At 50.2% G+C, this 21,646-nt stretch overlaps 8 protein-coding genes across 8 annotated transcripts; 5 read left to right on the top strand and 3 right to left on the bottom strand.

Moving 5' to 3' along the window:
• Positions 1 to 373: 373 nt before the first annotated feature.
• Positions 374 to 1,366, top strand: FTJAE_1642 (uncharacterized protein; the record flags this gene model as incomplete). The annotated part of the gene is made up of 1 exon (XM_037347753.1): positions 374 to 1,366. The coding sequence occupies one exon, from the start codon at positions 374 to 376 to the stop codon at positions 1,364 to 1,366; it is 993 nt and encodes a 330-aa protein (XP_037211210.1).
• A 1,790-nt stretch (positions 1,367 to 3,156) lies between these two features.
• On the bottom strand, positions 3,157 to 4,463 carry FTJAE_1641 (histone acetyltransferase; the record flags this gene model as incomplete). The annotated part of the gene is made up of 3 exons (XM_037347752.1): positions 3,157 to 4,209; positions 4,265 to 4,389; positions 4,451 to 4,463. 3 exons carry the CDS (start codon positions 4,461 to 4,463, stop codon positions 3,157 to 3,159), a joined length of 1,191 nt encoding a protein of 396 aa, XP_037211209.1.
• Positions 4,464 to 4,840: 377 nt separating this feature from the next.
• On the top strand, positions 4,841 to 6,358 carry FTJAE_1640 (cell cycle checkpoint; the record flags this gene model as incomplete). The annotated part of the gene is made up of 4 exons (XM_037347751.1): positions 4,841 to 4,979; positions 5,029 to 5,083; positions 5,406 to 5,491; positions 5,541 to 6,358. 4 exons carry the CDS (start codon positions 4,841 to 4,843, stop codon positions 6,356 to 6,358), a joined length of 1,098 nt encoding a protein of 365 aa, XP_037211208.1.
• Positions 6,359 to 6,780: 422 nt separating this feature from the next.
• Positions 6,781 to 7,071, top strand: FTJAE_1639 (uncharacterized protein; the record flags this gene model as incomplete). Its single annotated transcript, XM_037347749.1, has 1 exon — positions 6,781 to 7,071. One exon carries the CDS (start codon positions 6,781 to 6,783, stop codon positions 7,069 to 7,071), a length of 291 nt encoding a protein of 96 aa, XP_037211207.1.
• A 2,324-nt stretch (positions 7,072 to 9,395) lies between these two features.
• FTJAE_1638 (uncharacterized protein) lies at positions 9,396 to 11,678 on the top strand (the record flags this gene model as incomplete). Its single annotated transcript, XM_037347748.1, has 1 exon — positions 9,396 to 11,678. One exon carries the CDS (start codon positions 9,396 to 9,398, stop codon positions 11,676 to 11,678), a length of 2,283 nt encoding a protein of 760 aa, XP_037211206.1.
• A 601-nt stretch (positions 11,679 to 12,279) lies between these two features.
• FTJAE_1637 (anaphase-promoting complex subunit CDC26) lies at positions 12,280 to 12,522 on the top strand (the record flags this gene model as incomplete). The annotated part of the gene is made up of 1 exon (XM_037347747.1): positions 12,280 to 12,522. The coding sequence occupies one exon, from the start codon at positions 12,280 to 12,282 to the stop codon at positions 12,520 to 12,522; it is 243 nt and encodes an 80-aa protein (XP_037211205.1).
• Positions 12,523 to 12,813: 291 nt separating this feature from the next.
• FTJAE_1636 (uncharacterized protein) lies at positions 12,814 to 14,955 on the bottom strand (the record flags this gene model as incomplete). The annotated part of the gene is made up of 2 exons (XM_037347746.1): positions 12,814 to 14,577; positions 14,641 to 14,955. The coding sequence occupies 2 exons, from the start codon at positions 14,953 to 14,955 to the stop codon at positions 12,814 to 12,816; spliced, it is 2,079 nt and encodes a 692-aa protein (XP_037211204.1).
• Positions 14,956 to 15,772: 817 nt separating this feature from the next.
• Positions 15,773 to 20,966, bottom strand: FTJAE_1635 (uncharacterized protein; the record flags this gene model as incomplete). Its single annotated transcript, XM_037347745.1, has 3 exons — positions 15,773 to 17,267; positions 17,322 to 18,738; positions 18,794 to 20,966. 3 exons carry the CDS (start codon positions 20,964 to 20,966, stop codon positions 15,773 to 15,775), a joined length of 5,085 nt encoding a protein of 1,694 aa, XP_037211203.1.
• Positions 20,967 to 21,646: the final 680 nt, after the last annotated feature.

Genomic DNA, 21,646 nt, shown 5'->3' with positions numbered 1-21,646 from the left:
TCTCTCTGTCGCAAAAGCCTCTTCGGCCTTGCCGTTCCTTGCCTGATTCCACCCCCGCCGAGAACGCCCGAGCATACATATCCCACTGCTCGCTCGCTCAGCCTGGTTTTGAGATTCTCTCCTCACTTGAACTTTTCATCCTTCCTGGTTGCCTGCCTTGCCTTGTCTGATCCTCAGCAATACGTGTCACACTGCTGCCTCGTACAAAAGGACTACTATCGACAACACAACTCAACCGAGATTACGTGAACGACCATATTTCTACTCCCAACTTTTTCGAACAACGGCTGTCATACAACAAATTAAAGCCTCTTCGACAAAGCTCTACCCATTTTAACCTGTCCGGCATCGGCCTTGCTTCACCACCGCCAGCATGAAGGGCCGTCCCGTTGACCAGCTCGTTTACGAGTGCATGTTCCCTCGCCCCAAGAGCAACGACCCCCTGAACTTCCACGCTCTACTCCAACGCAACTTGATCCCAGAGGTTCGTCAGGAAACACACGCTTTCTACGGCCACCTCGACACCCAGGAAGCCAAGTACCCCGGCCTCGACTACACTCACCACACCCATCGCATTCGTCTCTCTCGCTGGCCATGGCACCGACGACTCTTCCGCGCCTTCGACAGCCTCAAACTCACCGGGGCCGAAATCGCAGGCTTGACCAAGTGGGAGGGAACAAAATGGGCCAAGGAGAAGTACGAGAAGGAACAGGGATATGTTATTCATGACACCACCGCCGACGGTTTCCCTGACTGGGCCGATATCGAACACCTGCCCCGCGCCAACCGAGATCAGTCCGTCGAGGTGGAAGGTGTTGCTATTGACGATCTGTACAACGAAATGATGGAGGTCGAGAGCGAGGACGAGCTGGATAGTGTGGGTGTCGAACTGAACGAGCGCCTCAGGGACGGTGTTGCGAGACGCGACGCCGGAGACACTTCAGCGGTCCTCGACGAGGAATGGGAGCAGTGGCTAAAGAACGCCATTGAATCTGGTGAAATCAACTACCTAAACGACCACATCTTTCACGACAGCGACACTGTCCCTGCAGCTCTCTTCCCTCCAGGCTTGCTCAGCACCGCCCGAGCTGGCCAATGGCATGAGATCCCCGAATCTCTTCACCGCATCCTCCGCCGCACACTGCAGTCAGAGGACCCCAATCGTCCCCAACAGACGCAGACGCCGATGCAGACACTACCACAACCGCAACCACAGACATCGAGCCTGCGCTCTACATCCTCCCTGCGGCGCCACCTGATTGACAACCGGCAGTGGCGTGCTCCGTGGACACGTCGCACCTTTTCAGATCTCCGTCTGCCTGTGGGCGATGCTAGTTCAGGACGAGCAGATAATTCCAATGCTTGAATATCAAGCTGAGAAGAACAAGAAAAAAATGAAACGAAATTAAAAGACGAAAAGGCCAAGCAAAGAAAAGCAGTAGCTGTTTCTTACGAATTATACCCTCTTGGCTTCGCCACTTTTTCGGTGAAGCCTTATTTTATCCAACACAGCGATCAGACACACGCACGCCCGGCCGCAGCCTCAAATGCAAGCATGACCAATGTTTCATCCCTGTCTCTGCTCAGGCATCCAAGGGTATGTAGACAACAAGCAACCGACCGTACGAGACACACACACACGCACACACACACACAAGACACACATATCACTTTTTTGCATTTTTCTTTGTCTGACTATCCACAGTATGGATTATGGTGTCTGGCGATTGGGAAACAGTAAACGGGGGAAACAACATCTGTATGATTTATTTTTTATGGGAATTGAACATTATGGATCTGTCGGGTTGATAGAATGTTTGTTGCTTGACATTCGATTCGATTGGCAAGGATAGAAGGCGGCTTTCTCCATCTGGTTCTCTTCGCCTTTGGTGCTTGTGCTGGTCACATTTGAATCATACGGGCTTGTTGATAGATAGCCAGCGACTTGTACCTGTTTAAAAAGGGTTTTCTATGTTGATCAGATTCGCATGTGAATGTTTTGGTTGTGATGTATGTAAGACACAGGTGTAGAGGTAGTTGTAAGCTTTCTCGTCTGAAAGGACAACTTAACCTACAGAGGCAACGTTGGCAAAGAAAGATGTTATTCTATACTCAACGCCCTCCTAAATAACGTCTTGGGCATGCTTGAGTTGAAGCAGATGTATTATAGAAGTGTTTGGTAACTATTATTGTGTTACTAGCATACTCCGTACACTGGACGTGTTAGAGAGTGGGCTGGATCCTTTCCTGATTCCCCGACTTCATCACCACAACCAGTCCATACAGACAACCTCGAGGACCCAAGGGGTCTCACGAACCTGAACTAGATGTTTGTACGAGGGCAAAAGAAAAAGGATCTCCCCAAGAACTAGTGAGAAGTGCAAAAACAGGGCCTGACCGGGGATTGAACCCGGGACCTCTCGCAAACTTTAGTCCTCTTGTGAGAACTGAGATGTCACTCCCGAAGCAAGAATCATACCGCTAGACCATCAGGCCGGACACTAGATCCTAGTCATTTGTTAGTGCTCGTGTCCCAGAATGTTGATTATAAACGATGATTGAGTTGACGCAGGACGATGAATTCGTTGAATTACACGTCCAATCTCTATTGCTAGTCGATGAAATGACTTGATTGTGAGAAGATAATCATTTAATGATAGTATTATGACTTGGAACTACAGGTTCTGTAGTGGGCCTTCCCGTCATTGTTGTGTTACATCAACGCGGGCTCCAAGAATCATGACATGCAGCAGGCCTGGCTTATAGCTGCCATGCAGTGCCTCACATTCCGAATATTTTATGTTGGTCTACGATTTGTTAAGCTCCGATTGAAGGATCCTCTGAGCCTCTTTAGTACGCATCTGCTTCGTACGGCTTATAGAGTATCAAATGTCATCAGCTCAGCTCATTGGTTTGGTGATGCTACAAACTTGACAAATGTACTTCAAGCTTCAAAGATGGCCACGCAACATAAAACATGGTATGCATTGCACCTACCAGAATCCTGAAACTCCTCGCTAATATTAACCCTTTACCCACCCAGATAAATTACAAATAACATCCCAACAACTACTCATCCGTTGTGCCCCCCGACGATGTCCGAAGTTTGATGCGGATGCGATTCCTTGGTTTTGGTTTACTAGCTGGACGAGAGCTCTATCTCTCAGGCTCCAGATGTGACCACTCAGGAATCGCCTTGATCTGCTGCCACATATACTTTTCGAGCTTGTTCGCCGATTTCGCATAGGGAGTGCTCTCATTATTGTACTTTCTACAGTTGTCGAAAACAAGCTTGGCGTCCTTGATGAAATCTTCAGGCGTGAGGTACTGGTCGGCCTCAAGTTTGCTCTCCATCGTACTAAGATCCATAGGCTCCTTGATAACTTCGTAGTAGTCCGCCACATCGTCACGGTTAACAGGCACAAGGAATGGCCAGGCTGAGTTGTGGTTCTGTAGATCGTTGAGTAAGTGGAGAAGTTGGTTGTAGTTGGGTCCGTGACGAGGTTGGCGGGCGAGCTCGTCCATATCAGGAGACCAGCCTGATGCTCGAATGGCAGGAATATCGAGAGGGTTGATCTCGGTGATTCCGTTCTTCCACTCCTTCGGCGGAGCATGGATATTGTGTGATTTGGAGTAAGCGCGGATCTTGGCCTGGACGCATTCTTTCTGCTTAAGGAGCATGCGACCCATTTCGAGATATCTAATCCGCGGCAGCATCGAGCACTGCATAATAGTACCGCCTTCATAATCCTTGATGTATCCCATCCAGACCTTCTTGTCGAGGGTGATTTCCTTGGTGAATCCCTGCTTTTTGAAGTAACCGATAGCATAGTTGTCGGCATAAGTGAGGAAATGCATCACGTCGCTTGTCGCCTTGACATAATCCTTCAAGTGCGACATGAGATGGGCACCGTATCCCTTGACTTGTTGGTCAGAACTAATGGCACAGAAGACAATCTCGGCGAAACGGCGACCCTTGAACGGGCGATATGTGATTCCTCCGACAACTTCGAGGGGCTTCTTAACAATGGCAATCGATAAATGTGTTCGGTCGTAAACTAGTCGCGCAATATAATCCTTAGGCATTTTGGGAAGTTGTTTTTGAAAGATACATTTGAGTCCGGTTAAGATGATGAGTGATTCGCGCTCGTTGTCGTTGTTGACTACTCGGAATTCGATTTCGCCATTGCGCTCTTCGATGACGGCGGGCTGTAAACACCTTGTGAGTACATGATATATGTATGAGGTTTGTTGGCAAACTGACCTTTTCGGGGAAAGGAATCCTCTTGATCTCCGGCTTCTTCTCCGGAGGCTCAGCCGAGTCGTCTTGCTTGATGCGCTTCGATGGGGTGGGAGACGATGGCTCCTCCTCGGCTTTGCGCTTGCCGTCTGGGTGAGATATTGTAAGTATTTCAATCGTTATCGCGGTCGCATATTTGATGAGACTTACTTTCTTCTGACATAATCGCAACAGGAATCCCGTAGGGTTCTTCAACTGTGAAAGATAATTAGGGAGCAAGTGAGTTATGATAGAATGGAGTATCATGACAGCGGAGTGAGGCGCGTCGAGAATGTCCGTGCACTGCTTATGTCATTCAATGTGGGACCCTCCAGCTCAAGGCAGGAGCTGACAGGGGTAACTGTCCACTAAACCCTATTTGTCTATGGACACGATGCGCCATCGTAAGCTCATGAAGCTTCCCCAGAGCATCTCCTAACAAAACAGTTTGTCAAGTCAACACATTCACCTCAACTTTTCTACCGCGACACGTCAATTTCTCGCGAGATCCTACTGCTCGCTCTCCCAAAACACTACCCATTCTTCTTTCCAATTTAGCCTATGGATTCTTCGCTGCATGAGGTCTGGCAAGCTGCTGCTGGCAGTCCCTTCTTCCCTACTGTGAGCAAAGGAAGCCAGTTCTGGGTCGCCTTTTCTTTGCTCTTTCTCGGATTCTCTCTCACCGGTGTCTTTGCCCTGAGTAAGTACCATTGCCATCATCTCAACTTCTGCCGACTGACTAGCTTCAGACCGCACACTCGTCAACGTTCCCGTACTAGGCATTCCAGCCTCCATCGCTATTGCGTACGTTTTCCACCGACTGTCTATCATCTTCTCAATCGCTTACGTTCAACAGTTTCGGAGTGGTCTACATGTTCTGTGCGGTCGGAGTTTACGTCTAAGATACCCAAAAAGTCCTCATTTCGATCGGTTTCGTGTAAAATAGTTGGAGCAATCAAGAGAAGACGCTACTACAGGCGCCTATTGCTTTTCTGCCACGTTTCGTACTTTTTATCCACACATTATCCTCAATCTATCACAGTCACAATCTTGAAATGGCTTCAGACGCTCCGCCAATCTTTCGCGCAGTTGCGACTTCGACCAGGCCACTGTATCAACTTCTCAGATGCATCAACTTTGCACCGAGAGTTCATGTCCAAATTACAGAGGATGGCGTTCGTTTCGCTTCTGACCATGCACGGGTGATGCAAGGTCAGTTTGATAGCTATCTGTAGGATAGGCTAAAACTGACAATGACCAGGAGTTGCATTTCTCGATAAAGCTCTCTTCTCATCATATACAGCCAATCTCCCTGCTCAGGATGGCGGTAATCCGCCCGAGCTTCCTAATTTTCAACTTTCATTATCTTCTGTTCTCGAAGTACTCCAGATTTTTGGAGCCGTAGATGTAGCCACACGGGCACAAAAAGCAGACCAGGATCCTTATCGCAGCAATCTTCGGAACTATCGGCCTGATGCTTTCAGTAACCAAACTCTTGGTATTTCTGGCACCTGTACTCTGCAGTATAGCCAAGAGGGTGATCCATTCAAGATCACCATCGAGGAGTCTGGCGTCAAGACAACAGCGTCATTGACTACCTATCTACCAGAAATACCTGATGATATTCCATTTGACCGCAATGATCTGTCCTTCAAAATCATCATGCAATCTCGAACACTACTCGATTCTATGGCAGAGATTTCTCCAACAGCTCCGACGAAGCTAACTATCACAACCACCAAAACCTCGCCATTTCTATCTCTCGCTGGTGTCGGGGATCTTGGAAGCTCAGGAGTGGACTTCGCCCGTGGAAGAGACCTTCTCGAAACCTTCAACGTTCAGGAACGCTGGTCTCAGGCGTACAAGTTTGACTTTATCAAGAATTCAACAGAAGCAATGCGGATAGCCACTAAGGTTAGTTTACGAGGGGATGGTCAGGGGGTGCTGAGTCTGCAATTCATGGTAGATATTGAAGGTGGCAAGCGAAGCTTCTTGGACTTTCGGTTCGTTCCATTCATCTCGCACGATGAGGACGATGATGAAGACGATGAGGCAGAGGAGGCTGGCGAAGCAGACTAGATATATTGACTGGAAAAGTTCTTCACAAAAGGACGTTAATGTTAAGAAATTGTCTCACCCAACCACTCATGTCTCACGTACCTTTTTTACTGCTAACCGTTCTGTCTTGTTACTGGTTGGTCATGCAACCTTTTTGGAAATCCCTTGTCTCCCTTGATCCACCAATGGAATGCAGCATGAAGCAATCTGGAACATGCCCTACGTCGAAGCTATCGTGGCCGGAATGATGGATCCAGCCTCCTCTGGCATTATTACATCTATCGCAGAATCTGTGCCTGCAATGCTGTGCTGAAAAAGGGGCCTCATCCCACCTATTTCCGTTTGTTCAGCTTCTTCAACACATTTCATATTTCAACTCCACCGTTATCTTCAATCCATTACTTGTCAAACCTGCTGAGCGGAACGACACTTTATTTTTCACAATGAGCCAGTATAAAGAGATCAAAATCATCATGTCCTCCGGACCTTGCATCACAGACACCACCGCCACCACCAAGAACAACAGAAAGATTTCATGTCACGACTGCCTCTTTGGCCCTCTGAGGTCATGGGCAAAGGCCAAATTTGGAAAGAAGCCTACATACGTTGAGCTGCATGACGACTTTGAGCCTTTACTCGATGAGAAGAGAGCTCCTAGGCCAACCTATGAAGTTCCCAAGATCATGCGCATTGCTACACCACGAACGATTAAACGATACAACCGTCTGCCTTGAGGGCAAGCATACGAGCAAGAATAACCGGTCATGATTCAGCCAACTTTTCGATTTTGTCGTCTAGAAACACATTATACGATACGGAAACACAAAAATATGAGAAACGAGAGACATTTTTTTTATGAATTACAAGAACTTATGGGAGTACTGCAGGTCGGTTTATTGCTATGGGTTATTTGGGGTCTTATGCTGTAAATGAATTATGGTTATGGAATACATAAAAGGAGTTTGAAGAAATTGCACGGCTTTGGACTATATTTAGCTTCTTCTAAATACAAGAATATCATGATATTTTCGTCAACATTGCTCCTGATGTTATAAACTAACCTTAAGGCCAGTTCATCAGAATAGATTGGGGTCCAGCAACGTCGGATCTTGGCCTGTATTTTCTGGTGGTGACAATCTTGACAAATGCATGGAAACCCTGGTAAGAAGTTGGGCCCAGTTCTGTTTCATGTGGTAGAAACATGCTTGTAACAATGTCTGATATGCTCGGAATAGCACGAGTATGATTCACTGACCTACATTACCTACTTCACTGTGTTCCTGTCAGCGGGTGGCCGATTCCCCGGAGAGCTCGTGCCAGCCGCGAGGAATAGCATCCTGGGGGGTATGCCTTGACCAAGAGGTTGAGAGGGCGGAAAGGAATTTACCGAAACATGGATCATATTTGATTTAAACTCAGCTGAGTCCTGTTGGAAATATAAACGGATACTGTCCCAGGGATTGACCTTGGTGTTGTTGGGGGCTATGGCCTTCTAACGCTTTCAAAGCAGGGCAACTCCGAAAAATTGTTAACGGACGACCAGGAGCATAAAGATATTGCTTGTGCATGAAGGATCCAAATATAGAGCATTTTCTTGTTTTATTGAGCGTCTTCTATTGGCCCCCATGAAATGTTCTGCATGATTGAGGCTCAGAAAGCGATATTTAACTGCCGTGTCCGAGAAAGGCAGGTGCACCAGGAACGAACAAGGTTATTATCCATCCATCGCGGGCAGGATCGATTCCTCCCGCGGAAGAAGAACCCACCAAATACAACATCACTTCAAACTGCGCCACGCTTCGACTGTCTATCAATCTATTATTCTCTCATTGTGACCTCAAGCTCTTGTCAATTAATCCTCACCGCTGTCTTGACGCAGTCAAATCATCCTGATACGATGCCATGACTCTCCCAATGCAAGCAGCCGTCGGTGATTCACCGCTCGGAATTGGAATGAAGACGCAATAAACTATCGGATCTAACGATAGGGATCCATCGCTAATCGTTCGTTTGCCCGTCAATGCACGCGGGAAACTTTCCTTTCCCGCCCGTTCTCCACCTAAGGATCAGCATCAGGGCCCGGTAGATCAGCCGTCCAGTGCCAAGACAATCATTCGACAAGATACAAGCTCCTAAGGCATTTCGAGTTACCGCCGACATCAGGGCTCTCTCTTCAGGTTAGCACTGCAGCCTACCGAGTTCTGAGGGTTACAGTGCATGCGCAGGCTGACAGGAGGATCGTTTCTACTACTGCATCATCCCGCTCCGCCTGATACCCACTGCTGTGATGTTACAGGACGTCGTGGGCTCACAACTTGTCTCCGACATCAAGACGCTTTATCCAGACGGGTAGCGACTTTGATGTGTTGTACGGGCTCTTTCCTTGGGTCCGGTTATTCGATATCCGGGGACTCGAATGAACCACTGCGATTAGTGGGTGGTTGGGAGTTGTTGCACAAACTGGATACGATGACCGGGCCTCGACATTCGAAGCAAGACATCTTGTTTCCTGCTTCTCGCAGGCCTGAACAAACAGCCCTGAATAGCATCAGCCACGATCAACCGTCAGCCAATTAGCACGGCAGTAGACAACATACAGATTGCCTGTATTGGTAGGACTTTGCTTGCATGCATCTGGGGGCCATTGTTGCTCCACAACACCATGATTGAGGATAGGCTTACAGACAGAGGAAGGATCACACGAGTTCACCTAGAGTCCATTATCTGAGTCCATCGCACCGTATGCGTCCTGAGGTATATATCTACTGATAAATCCTGAGACATCTGGACAGTTGAATTGTTTGCAGGCCAAAATCGCATCTGATTTCCGCATTCGGGTCCGTTGAACTTTAGACCCATCTAAAGTAGCCTCGAATCCGGCGACACTGAATGAGATCGCATCCACTCATCTAGAGCATATACTACCAGCATTTGCTCGACAAACTCTCTTTTCAACGCACTTCTTTCATTCTTCTTCTTCTCCTTACTTCAGGACTATGTGAAACCGTTTATTTGAATTCTCTTCGTTCCATCATCTGCCTTTGTCGGGCAAGCCAAGATGCCTGGCTTGATACGGCGACTTATAACTCCTCAACGGTCACAACCCAATATCAGAGATCGGGATCGTGGTCGCGATCGCCGTGAAGATCTCACTGATTCATGCGAGGACCTGAGTTCTTGTTGCGCCAAGTCTTCACAAAGAAAGACCAACAAGGCCAAGTCACGTCTTCCACTTCCAAAGAAAGGTGCAACGCCTGTTACTATTCAAAGGATACCTGACGTACACCGCGTTGCGAACGCGGTTTCCCCTATACCGACTCCACGTTTACGAGCACCATCTGTCAGCTCTTCACGTTGTGAGGGGCGAAATGCTGCTCTAGAGGCTCTCACAGGCAATGATCCCACCAACGGATGGCCTCTTTGTCCAAGTGAGCACGGACAAGCCCACCCACATTCCTACCATCACTCCCATTCCTCCCAATCATCTCGGTACCTGCGCCCCCCTCGGACTAGGAATGGTCCTCTCGGCCCTGTCCATGTAAACGACAATAGCACACACCTAGAAAGAACCTCGCCAGAGGCGTCGATTCTTTCTTTGTCGGACCATGGCGCTGATGGTTACGAGGCCGGGCCAACCACCTGGCAGCCTGCCCAACCCATGTACGACGGTCAAAGCCTTGGCTCGTCATCAGACAGCGTTGACCGTCTGTTTCGTGAGACTGATGAGGCATTCAAAGCTCTTGGATCTGCACTTAGAGAAACCCAACGTGCATCACAGTTATCTGTTTTACCTTCACCACCCTCACCACCAGGAATCCCAACTTTTCACAAACATTCCAAATCCATGCCGCTGCCCACGGGCTTTCAAAAACATTCGAGATGGAGAAGAGAGGATTCGCCTTCAACTTCATCTCAAAGATCATCACCAGACAGAAGGACTTCGGTGGTGAAGAAACCTCAGAGAAAGAAGCATAGTCTTGTAGGGACTTCCTTTTCAAGAGCAGCGACCCGCACGCCAAGATGGACTTTGTCGGAGAACGTGACAGACATTCTCACGGGCCAGCGTTTCAGACGCATCGAAGCTGATGAGATGCTAACACCGGATCGCATCGAAGCACTGCGCAAGAAACGAGAGGCTGCACAACAGTTGGACGAGGAGCGCGCTACCACAAGAGAACGATATTCTATCGACTCCATTCGCAGTGCAGCATCAGATAACTCCGAGACAGACATTGAGCCATTCCATCTTGACGAATTAGCATCTCGAATTCGAGCGAGACAGGCTGTGGAGAATTCGGCAGTTTCGGTCGTAGTAACGCCTCCTGCCGCAGACCCGACTCCTGGTCTGGATCTTGTTTCCCGAGACGTTTCGAAACGGGCCTCAGGGGAGGAGGATGATGAGTCAGTTGGAAGTAGCAAAGATAAAAGTGACGCATCGCCAGAGACCTCACCCCAACTGCCGGCCAAGAATCCTGCACGTCTCGGTGCAGAGGCTTCAAAAAAGCTACCATCAATCCCCGAAGTCATGGGGGCTGCGACAGCGAAAGACGAGGCAAGCATCGAGCCTCCAGCCAGTCCACCGGCCACTGAAGCCACCAGCATGAAGATGGAAGAGAGCGATGAGTTCTTCTACCTCAAGAGTACACCCTATACTCTCACAAGCCCATCTTTCCGTCATGGACCTATCACCCTAGCCAAAGCCGAGGTTGGCAAAGGAGTCAAGACCATGGACGACACATTAGACTGGACAGCGTTCCAGATGGCGATATTGGGAGGAGCCGGAGATTTCCTCCAAGACATGTCGAGCGAGGAGGACACAAAGCAGGTGGAGGAAATCACGTCGTGGTTCGATACGTTTGGCTTTGAGACATACGGGGTGCTGATACCCGGAGACGTGCCTGAGCAAGAACCAGAACCCGTGGCTGTTTCTGTGTCAGAGCACACGCCTTCAATGAGGTCTTCGGCTCACAGCACTCTCTCGTCGACGCCTTCAACCATCGACACAGAAGTTGACCTGCCGATCCCTGTGGGTGCAGAGTTCCCCTCTGGGTTCTGGAACGCCCCGGCGCCCGGCCAGACTCTCAACAAAGCTAAGTTCTATAACAGCACAGGGCTAAAACGATGGGTTGGCGAAGGACGGCCGAAACGCCCTTCGTCACACAGCTCGGAAGACAGCCTACCACCGAGCCCAATGATGCCTCTCGTGGTTCATATGGGCGCTGGCGAAGCCGATATTCCGGATACGGTACCGATGGGTTATAACCTAGACCATGACCTCCCTGACTTTCTGAAGTGGGAGGCGGAACATGCCTATGCATCTGGGTTCAGTGTATCACCGTGAGGGTGATTTTTGTTCGTTCCTTTTGTTATTTGCGGTTCATTTGGCTGGGATGCTGATGTATCCATCCCATGCATGAGATTTCATTTTGACACGTTTACCATATACCAAAGCATTGAAGGCGCTGAGAGCATTTGTAATAGATGATCAACATATTGATACGAAGTATCATGTTATATAGATGACATAAAAGAATTGACGTTGATGATATGGCGTGGAGAGTCTAGAGAGTGTATCGTTAAAGTTAGTGTTTACAGTGGGATAAGTGAGTGCATGTGGCTGGCTGTAGCCAATCAATTTTGCACACTCACAGCCAACCCACACTGTGTTTACCCATCTCTCGTCTCATGTGGCCCTCGCAACAGCATCTCATCAACTCAAATCTCAGGATAAAGGCAACAAAAGACGTTCCCTATTCCTTTTTAATTTCTTCCACATTATTTACTTTCCATCTCCCAAACAAGAACCACTACAAAAATATTTCTCCCTTTATTTCCACGTCACCCTCACAAAGTCATCACAACAACAAAAGCCCTTTGTTTTCATCAATAGCTTCTTTAAGCCAGAAACATTCTCTTCCAACATCAACTACAAAGAAATCACAATGCTCAGACGACCTGCAACAACTCTACACATCACTTCAGAGGACGTCGCTTCCTACGAGGACCGTCGTGCACGTGAAGCCCTCGTCGCCGCACAACAAGCGCGAAGAGCTGCTGCTGCGGCGGCTGCTCAGCAGAGTCAGGCTGATATGGAGGGCGTCCATCAGGCGCTGCAGGAGAGGGAGAGGGATGATGATGTCAGGCGGGTTAGGGAGGAGAGGATCGGTGTTTCGAGGAGGAGATGAGCGAGGGAGTGGCTATGAGTTATGCCTATGACGGGTTTGGGACCGATAAAGCGGATCATGGTTCCTTAATTGACCGTTTTGCATGATGGAATATATTTGTTCATTCCTATTACTTTTATCGTCTTGTTTATACATATAAAACAGCTCTGCGAGAGCGCTATGTCGGCTATTAAGCAAAGCCTGCTTTTCCAAGAACATCGATATGTTGTCCTAACCCAATGTGAATTATTATATACAGAACGCTTGAAGCTCTTCTGATCAAAACCAATACTCCTCCCAATGGGCGTTTGTTTATCCTCTCCATGCAAGATATGCGAAAAACGAGACTGTCATCCAAGCAACACGCCATGTCGTCGTCCATAATTCCCGACCGATAACGCTGAGAGCCTTCTTACCACCAATACGTTGATCCTGAACGCTTGAGCTGAAGAGATTATCGTCGAGATGGATTCGTGGTCCGCCTGCAGACCCCCAGCCCCAGCGCTTATCGCTCCGTCCTCCACGACGAGCCTGCCATCGACCTGATGTCTGAACAGGAGATGTGCTTCGCCCATTACGAGGTGCTGCGGCTGACAGGCGCGAGGGTAGGTGATGCGCTGAAGTACCTGAAGATGTAGTGTTGCGGTATGACGATGCCTCAGGGGGGTCCATCTTGTCCTTATACATAGGCAGGACAGCTGAAGGCGATGGCTTCTCGGGTTCGAGAGCGAAAGGAGCGAGTGAGAGCGCAGGTACAAGCGCAGCGCGAACGACGAGAAGAACAAGCGTTGCGACGATGAAGACGATATACTCCATATATGTATGGATCTGGTTCGGCAAAAGACACAAGTGAGTCTGGATCGTCTGCTCTGGCGCTCCAGGTAGTGGTTTGCCCTGTGCATCAACAGGGTTGTACATACTCGCCATGAGGAAACCCGGCGTAGGAACACCCATGGCCATGCTCATACTCTTGACGGTGATTTCCCGCACATTCTCCTTCGCGTCTGAGTGCACAACCTCGCAGTAGTCGTGATCATCGCCTGAGAATACATGCTTGATGTTGCCCACCTTTTTAACCAGATTGACTGAATCGTCCTCGTTGAGCACGTTCTGGTATTGATATCCACCAACGACGCTGAGGGCGTTTCGGTGATCAGGGAATACTGGCTCTTTCTGCCCCTTGGGAGGTTTCGCAGGTGGCCAATGTTCTCGCTGAGGTCCGCAGGGTGTTCCAGGGGCTCGATATAGCGGGACGTGAGTAAGAAGAATCGTAGGAAAGTCTGGTCCGTCGGTCTTTTCTGCTTCGGGGCTGTTCCCCCATGTTGGCTTGGACCTCTCCAACTCTTCAACATGGTGAGGATATCGCAAACCTCCTTGGAGATCGTAGTAATGGCGTAACTCCTCCTCGGCCGCTTTTCTCTTCAATGTCTTGACGCCATCCAAAAACTCATTCACAGGTCCATAGATAGGCTGCAAGTCATGCTGGTTCTTCCACTCTGAAGTATCCGCGCTTAAAGAGACCGAGTCAACAGACACAATCGTGTGGTTTCCAACAACATCAACACGGTTCACATCTCCAAAGAATGCACTGAATCGATCCCGCACAGAAACTTGGACCTGCGCACCAAAACCTAAGTCGTGATTTCCTGGTAAACTCGTCACCAGCTTTCGCCCACGTTGCCAAGCTCCAGGTGCTTCTCCACCGTCATTGAAGTGCTCAAAGAAGATATCTCCAAATCTCTCATACTCGTGTAACCAGAAATCCTCACCGTACTTGTCGTGCCACGTCTGAACCAACTTCTTCTCCTCCTTTGACCGCCCACGTCCCCATTTCGGATCGACGAACTTGCCCTCGCGGGTCTTCCACTCTCGGCCGCCGTCGAAAAGATCCCCGAGAAAGAACAGACTATCGGGGTGTAAGCGTCGTTGCATGGCTCGGTAGCCGCGTCGTAGGTAGTTGTCGGTAATCAGGACTGTGAGAGGGTTGATAGGCCAGGGACGACCTGGGTAGGAATGAGGATCGATTATTTGGGGATCGGCGACGAAGACGAGGTGGTGAGGTTTCGCATCTTTCGGCTGCATATCGTCAGTCATGTCTCTTCCAAGTTGCACACTGCAGTGAGAGAATTCAAAACATACCCATTTCTCCCAATGATCCCAATCGCAGCTCGCAACTTTGCTGTTAAACACCCATCTCTCGCCATACAGTAACACTACCATCCAGAACAAGACCACCAAATGTGGAAAGCTCAACAACCGTCTCGAGGTAAGATTCCGCCGTAATCTTCGTGCAATTCGTTCGCCCATCGACGCAGCTAGACGCTTTCCTGGCCCAAGAGCCCACAGCCTCAGCTGATGCGCCGTCTGCTGTGCGTTGACTGATAGCACATGGCCTATTGACTGGATGTTCCTCGGGACCTTGGAGTTGGTGTGATACTGGTATTGGCGCGACATGATGGCGCCATGCCCTTGCTCCCACGATCTCAAGCCTCGCAGTTAGGCTTCCCACGCAAAAACCGTCGTCGTATCGTGGTTCGTTCACAATGTGGTATTTGTCGTCGGAGTAGCCTTTTGTTGATCGACGCTTCAGGGAACAAAGAGGGCCCCTTGATGCGAATGTCAATGTTTCAGTCAAACAATTTATCGACTCGTTTTCGTGCTCTTTCCAATTTCGAGGCCGTGTCGCAGCAATTCGCCGTCTTTTCGTGTCCAACGTCGTACGAATTGTGAAAGGAGTGAACAGTTCCAAGAGTCAAGAAGGATCGCGTGTTGAAGTTGGTCTCCTCATAAGGACAAATACGTAGCTTGACCTTCCTCATGCGTGCGTCGACATGATTCGCCAACTTTCTTTCTTCCGGCCTGCATCAGGAAATTCCGGGGCCTGGTTGGGGCGTGTTTAGCGCTCGGATCCCCGCTATTCAGGGGTTCTAGCGGCTGATGAACTGCAGTGTCCCTTGAACTGTCTCAGGGGCAAAGACTCAACTCGGACTCTCGGCCGATGGATTCAAAATCGTCACAATAATACATAGAAGAAGCATCAGGCAACAATATTTAAGAGAAAATCGAAGGGATCAACGCTCATTTTTCATTCATAGCTTGAACCTAAATATACACGCCTTTTAGATGGCTGTATTTACACTGCTAATTTTCCCATAATAACACATATCCCAAAAACTCCGTCCGAATGCCGAGGGCATATAAAGAAAGAGGCTATGTCAAGATACAAAACCATATGCTGAAATATTAAACACACAGATAGTCCGTATCAGACCTATCTCACACGGTAAACATCAATGTCGTCATCGTCGTCTTCACTATAATCGTCATCCTCTGGAGGAGCTCGGTTCTTGGGCTTCTTGCTGCGGAAGCTGAGCAGTCTCTTAAACCCACTCGGTTCCGCAGGCTCAGCACCTGCAGCATGAGCTGCACCCGACTCCGGTTCTGGCACGTTTTGTGCCTCATTATCGGCGTCGTAGTCATAGAACAGCTTCGGCACAAGCAGTCTGTAAGGCTTGGTGATTCCCGTGGGGTCCTTGGGATTGATCTCGACGTTCAGGGTGATATCGAGTCCGCCCTCTAGATCAACAGCATACTTGTCCGCCTGCTTCTTCTGCTTGGTTGAAAGACCTGTAGGTGTCCTATAAAAGTTTCCAGGACGAGGCGCAGGAGGTATGTAGCCCACAGCCTCACGCGAGTGTGACATGGCTCGCGATCCCACAGTTTGAGATCTACGAGGCTGGGACATAAAGTAGGAGTCGTCGCCCTCAGTGTATTCGTCGTAGGCAGCTCCGCCTCGAATACCCGAAGGACGAGCACCTCCTCGTCGAGGAGACTGGGGCTCATCCCAGTACTCCTCGTCATCATAATCATCTTCGTCTCCCCAGGTACCGTTGATGCCACCATCATCTGCAGCACGACGCTGACTAGGTCGTCGAATGAAGCTGAAGAATCCAGCCTTCTTGGCATCGGGAGCCTGGTCAACAGACATAGATCGCTGAAGCTTGGCTGGAGGAGGTCGACCCCCGTCGGCCGAGTTTCGTCGCGACAAGCTGCGGAATAGACCGCCACCTCCACCTCGGGTGACGGGAGGTCGAGGACCACGAACAGTGTCTCTATTTAGGTCAGGGCGATTGTCCGAAGATGTCGACTTGCTTCTAGAAAGTGACAGTCTTCGAAGGAGGCCACCACCTTGAGGCTTAGGGGGAGGGCTTGGGCTTCTTCCATCAGAAGATCCAGGAGGTGTTGGTGGAGGTGTGGTTCCAGGCTGCCACTCGCGAATCGCACACCAATTTCGGTGGGGAAGAAGATGCTTGTTGTTTCGTGGCTTGCCATCAACTCCTTGCTGGAATAGGGGAATCATGTCCTCGTCAGTCTGCTTGTCGAAGTGATGCACCTTATTTCTCTTGTTCAGCACATCAGCCATCAGATCAGGAGGTGGTGTGTTCGCAATAGCTGATGAGATGATGTTGGGCATGTATCGCGGGTCCTTGTGTTTGGCGAGACCCAACTTGGGGTTGGAGTAGAACTGTCCAACAGCCGCAAGATGGACGTCACCACTGAGGATAGTGACTCGTAAAGACTTGTCAATGGCCAGATCCTGCAAGTCTTCAACCACAACGGCTCGCTCCTGTTTGTGGTTCTTGGCAGTCCAGTGGTCGTTGAGATCATCCAAGACCTCAACACCACCATCGATATTGTTTAGAGCCTTGCCAAAGACACCGGTCCTGCCGAGTGCCTTGACAGGATCCATCAGTCTGGACGTTAAGCTGTATTCATGTTAGTATACTGGGGCTTTGGAAATCACTCAGGAAGTTACTCACATATTCTCCAACCAGACCAATCTGGGGTACGCGATAGGAATACCGAGGAGCACTAACAAATGCTCAACCTGTCCACGGCGGACCTCTGCGTAAAGTCGATTCATGATCTTTTCCCATGTCTTGTCAGAAACAACGTCATGCTCTGTCCTCTCAGTACGGCAGTCGACTGCAAGAAGGCCAACTCTGGAACCAACAGACATGAATAGACTGCGGCCAACTTCACCGATGTAAGGACCAGGCTCCTGGCCAAGAATCCAGCTTGACTCAGTGGTCTCTGTCTCAGTGACAATGGACTGGTGCTGGAACAGCATATAGTACTTGTACGCAATTGCACCAAGGCCACTGAAGACAGGCGACTTCATGTCATGATGAGGATATGATCCATATCCGTCGAAGATGTCGTGATCATCCCACATATTGACCATGGGAATCTGGGAATTTGCAAGGCCGAATAGACCTTGAGAGAACCACATGCAGTACCTCTCTAGGTAGAAGGTCTCTAGCTCATCCTGCATCTCAGGAGTGAGAGCAGCAGTATGCTTGTGGACAGGATTGCGCATCCTAAGCCACTCCTTAAACAGGCTGCATTCTTCTGACACGCAGTCGTTGTAGATCTGGTCACCGCCACCAATCATGAGATGGAAAGGTCGTGTTTGGTGGTTGTTCAACACATCGCGCCACATGGGATCAGGGCCACTAAGCTCATCAGGCTTGACGCTCATGCTGAAGCCATTACAACTGTGGAACATCATGTTCATGGTGTCGCCTTGAGCAGGGACCCAGAAGCCTGTGGCCGGTCCGCGGTTGATGCGATACGCAATGCGCTGCTGCTTCTCTCGTAGCTCAACTTCGATGTTGAAGCGCCAGAAAGTGCATCCACGCTCAGTGTGAAGCCTGGAGCCTCTCACATCCTTGTACTTCTGGACCTTCTCGCCATCGATGCCAACGCGCTTTCGACGGCTGGCAAAGGATCCAGGCAGATCAGCTGGGCCGTCAGGGCCTGACTGTTGAGGAGCGCTGCGAGTCTGCTCGAACAGTCCAGCATCAGTCTCGTCACGCGAGAGATCCTTAGCCTCATCTAAATGATCCACAGGGCGTACATAAAGGGTTTCTCCTCTACGTCCCACCTTGGGGTGGCCCGCGATAGGATCAACGTACTCGGGCGACAAGTCGCCCTTGACACGATGAGGAGGGGGAGGCAGCAGCTCAAGGCCTTGGACGAAAAGGCGAAGTGTGGGTGCAATATCATATGAAGAGTCAGAATCTTGAGTGACGATCATGATGCTGCCGCGCCACATCTCTCGCTCGACTAGGGCACCAGTTCTATCTCTGCTGGGGACCTTCTCGCGCTTAATTCCGCAGTATCTCAACAGCGGGCCACACTTCATGAAGAGTGCAGGCTTAAAGCGAGTGGGGGCTGGAGTGCTCTGTCAGTTGATTTCGGATCGACGATATAATAACACCAAACTTACATTGCTCATTGTATTCACCATCAAAGGCCTCAGCTTTTCGTGGCCGTGCTGTGTAGCCCTTGCTCTTATCTTGCTCCCACCAAGCCTGGTGTGTGTCTTGCTCAGGGAACTGGCCATCCTGGAGATCCAAGAAGTTTCCGGACAAGCTACCGACGGTTCCCTTCCTCCACTCGTCAAGCCATTGAGGTGGCTGATACAGACCATCACCGGGAACCATGTCCTCCGGACGCTTGAAGACCATGTTGGAGATGTGATGAGAGTCAGAACTAGCAGAGGAAAAGCTGTCTGCTCTCTCAGCCTTTCTGCGAACGGCGGCCTGGTTCTGAGCATGAGATCCATCATCGGCTTCCTTCCTACCGAGGAGTCTAGTGCCAATGGATTTACCACGGGTAGGGGGAGGAGGAATGAATTCATCCTCATCAGCATACTGAACCCGAGGAACCGGCTCAGTGACACGCCTCCTGATACCCTGATTATCACCAGGCATGGGTATTTGTTGACGCCCAGGAACAAAGTCGACTGATGGTCTTCGTGCATCGGCTGTTACTGGAGGGTCAGGAGGTAGCTCTTTCTCGCGAGTAAAGCGATCATTAAGTTCTTGGGTAATCTGCCGGGTGTTTTGTTGGGTGTTTTGTTGCGTATTCTGTCGAATAGGAAGTAGGTCATCTTGATCATCATAGTAGTAGTCATCATCATCAAACTGTTGTTGCTGGGGTTTCATCGCTGAAGCCATGGGTGCAGGGCGCCTCTCTGATACCACACGGCGAGGAGTATACTGGTGGTCGACTGGCGGGGGCTTCTTGAGCTTGTTGCTGCCACTTCTTGTCAAGGAGAATCCCCCACTCTGGGGAACTGGCTGAGCTGGCTCTCTCGTCATGGTCTGTTCAGGAAGCTGTACATTATCTCGAGCTGCTCTCTCACGGAAGCTCAAGTTGCGCTGAGGGATGCCAGAAGATGGCTCGACATGCCTGGGAATGGCGGATTGAGGATCCATGCGCCGAGGCATAGGCTCCATGTCGTCTGGTTCCATCATTGCGCCTGAGGCGTAGTACTTCTCTGCTTCTTGGGGATGCGCCACTGACACGCGGCGACGATGTGAGCCTCCTCTCTTCACCGTAACTTGCGGGGGAAGTTCCTGGTAAACATCTGTTGGCGCATCGTTTTGCGCGTTCTGTGGGATATCTCTGTAGACGTCTTGTGGGACGTCGCGAGGTGCAACTCTCTGGGTATCTCTGGGGTATTCTCGTGATACGTCCCGGGAAACGTCTCGGGACACATCTCTTTGCGCCGAAGGTTGCGCACCTGAAAAGAAAGCTGTACTGCCCGAGGGACGTCTCTCACCATGGGTGATGGAGGGTTTCCGTTCATGGGACCGCACTTGCTGGCCTGCAGGTTGCTTTCCAGCTTTCAATGCCTGTCGTTCTCTTGCGCGTCGTTCAGCGGCTTCGACTCGGGCGCGTTTTTCCTCCTTGGTCATGCTGTCGAGCGTCAGCTCAAGCCTTTGGAGGGGTGATCGGTCGTTTGCGAACGCTTTGCGACAGTCTGAGGACCCGCCTGTTGTTTGTCTCCTCGACAATGGATCGAATGCGCTGGCGCCTGAGCCCCGTCTTGAGAAATCTTCTTGGCCTTGTTCGGGCCTCTGACCTCCGGTCCTCTCAGAGGACCTTTGGTATTGATCGTCTTCCATATCGCCGACTTGTGGGTTAGGATCGCGAGGTGCGGCTGTGTCTGAGGCGGTGTAGGTGTAAGGAAGACCGCCGTTACCGTATGGATGGCGATAGCTCACAGGAGGACCGCGAGGAACTTCTGGAGCGGGCGGAGGAGGTGACAATGGCTCGTCGTCGTCGTACTCTTCTTGCAGTCGGCTCTGTTGGGGTGGTCTAGAAGCCTCAGCAGCAGGTACGTCTCGTCTGTAAGAAGATGGTCTTGGAGCTAGACCTTGGGGAGCGAAATTAGAAGTGGTTGGAGAATCATAGGGACTAAAGGTAGATTCAGTAGGAGCCTCGGTGACCTGAGTTTGTAAAGAACCACGATTCGATCTGCGAACTGGGGCAGCGTCGAGCGAAGATCTACGGTCAGCATTATAGGCATAGTCGTCCGACTCAGACCTGCGGCGGGTATGGCCCGCAGCGACCTTGGGCCCAGGTAACTGGCCCCAGTATGGCGTCGACATCTGAGGCTGACAGTTGATCCTCGGGGCGGTGTGATTGGACAAGCGCGTTAGAGGCGACAAAAAGAGACGGAAAAGATGGATGTCAGGCGTTGAATCGCGCGTTACTGTACGTTGGAGCGGGAGGCGGGTAAAAGATGAGAGGCTGAAGCGAACGTAGTGCGTAGCAGCGAAGCTCTGCCCGATCTTTGGGCTGCTCAGGCGCTAGCAATTCAGTGGAAGGCCCGCGTAAATGAAGTTGTAGCGGGGCGCTGAGTCTAGTCTAGGGCTCATGCGAGCTGCCGGACTAAGACAATGCTTTGCAGAATTGGTGTTGTTTAGCTGAGAGAAAGCAAAAAAAGATTTTTTTCTGCAGTCTGCATGGACCAAGAGAAAAAGCTGAGATGGCTGAGGAGGAAAGAGAAATGAGAATTCAAGGCTTTCTTGGGCCGATACGGACGATAGCAGAGCCGGGAACTGCCCTGTTCTGCTCTCTACCTTGAAGCCCAAGATGCCGCGGCGGTGCAGGGATTACAGGTCCCTGGAGCTATCTAAATCCATCCAAGAGCTGTTTATACCCTGGAAACTTCCCCATGCTCGTCATGTTTCCCAGCCTCGAATGTGATCGTTGTTCTTGTTGAGGTAAGCTTGGGCGTTGACATCTCCCCAGAACACACTTTGCGCCGAGCATAGTCACATCAGAA

The sequence above is a fragment of the Fusarium tjaetaba genome, assembly GCF_013396195.1.
Source record: "Fusarium tjaetaba strain NRRL 66243 chromosome Unknown NRRL66243_c0000030, whole genome shotgun sequence".
Taxonomy (NCBI): domain Eukaryota; kingdom Fungi; phylum Ascomycota; class Sordariomycetes; order Hypocreales; family Nectriaceae; genus Fusarium; species Fusarium tjaetaba.
The sequence above is the reverse complement of the archived record's forward strand: the minus strand, read 5'-3'. Positions and strand labels throughout refer to the sequence as shown.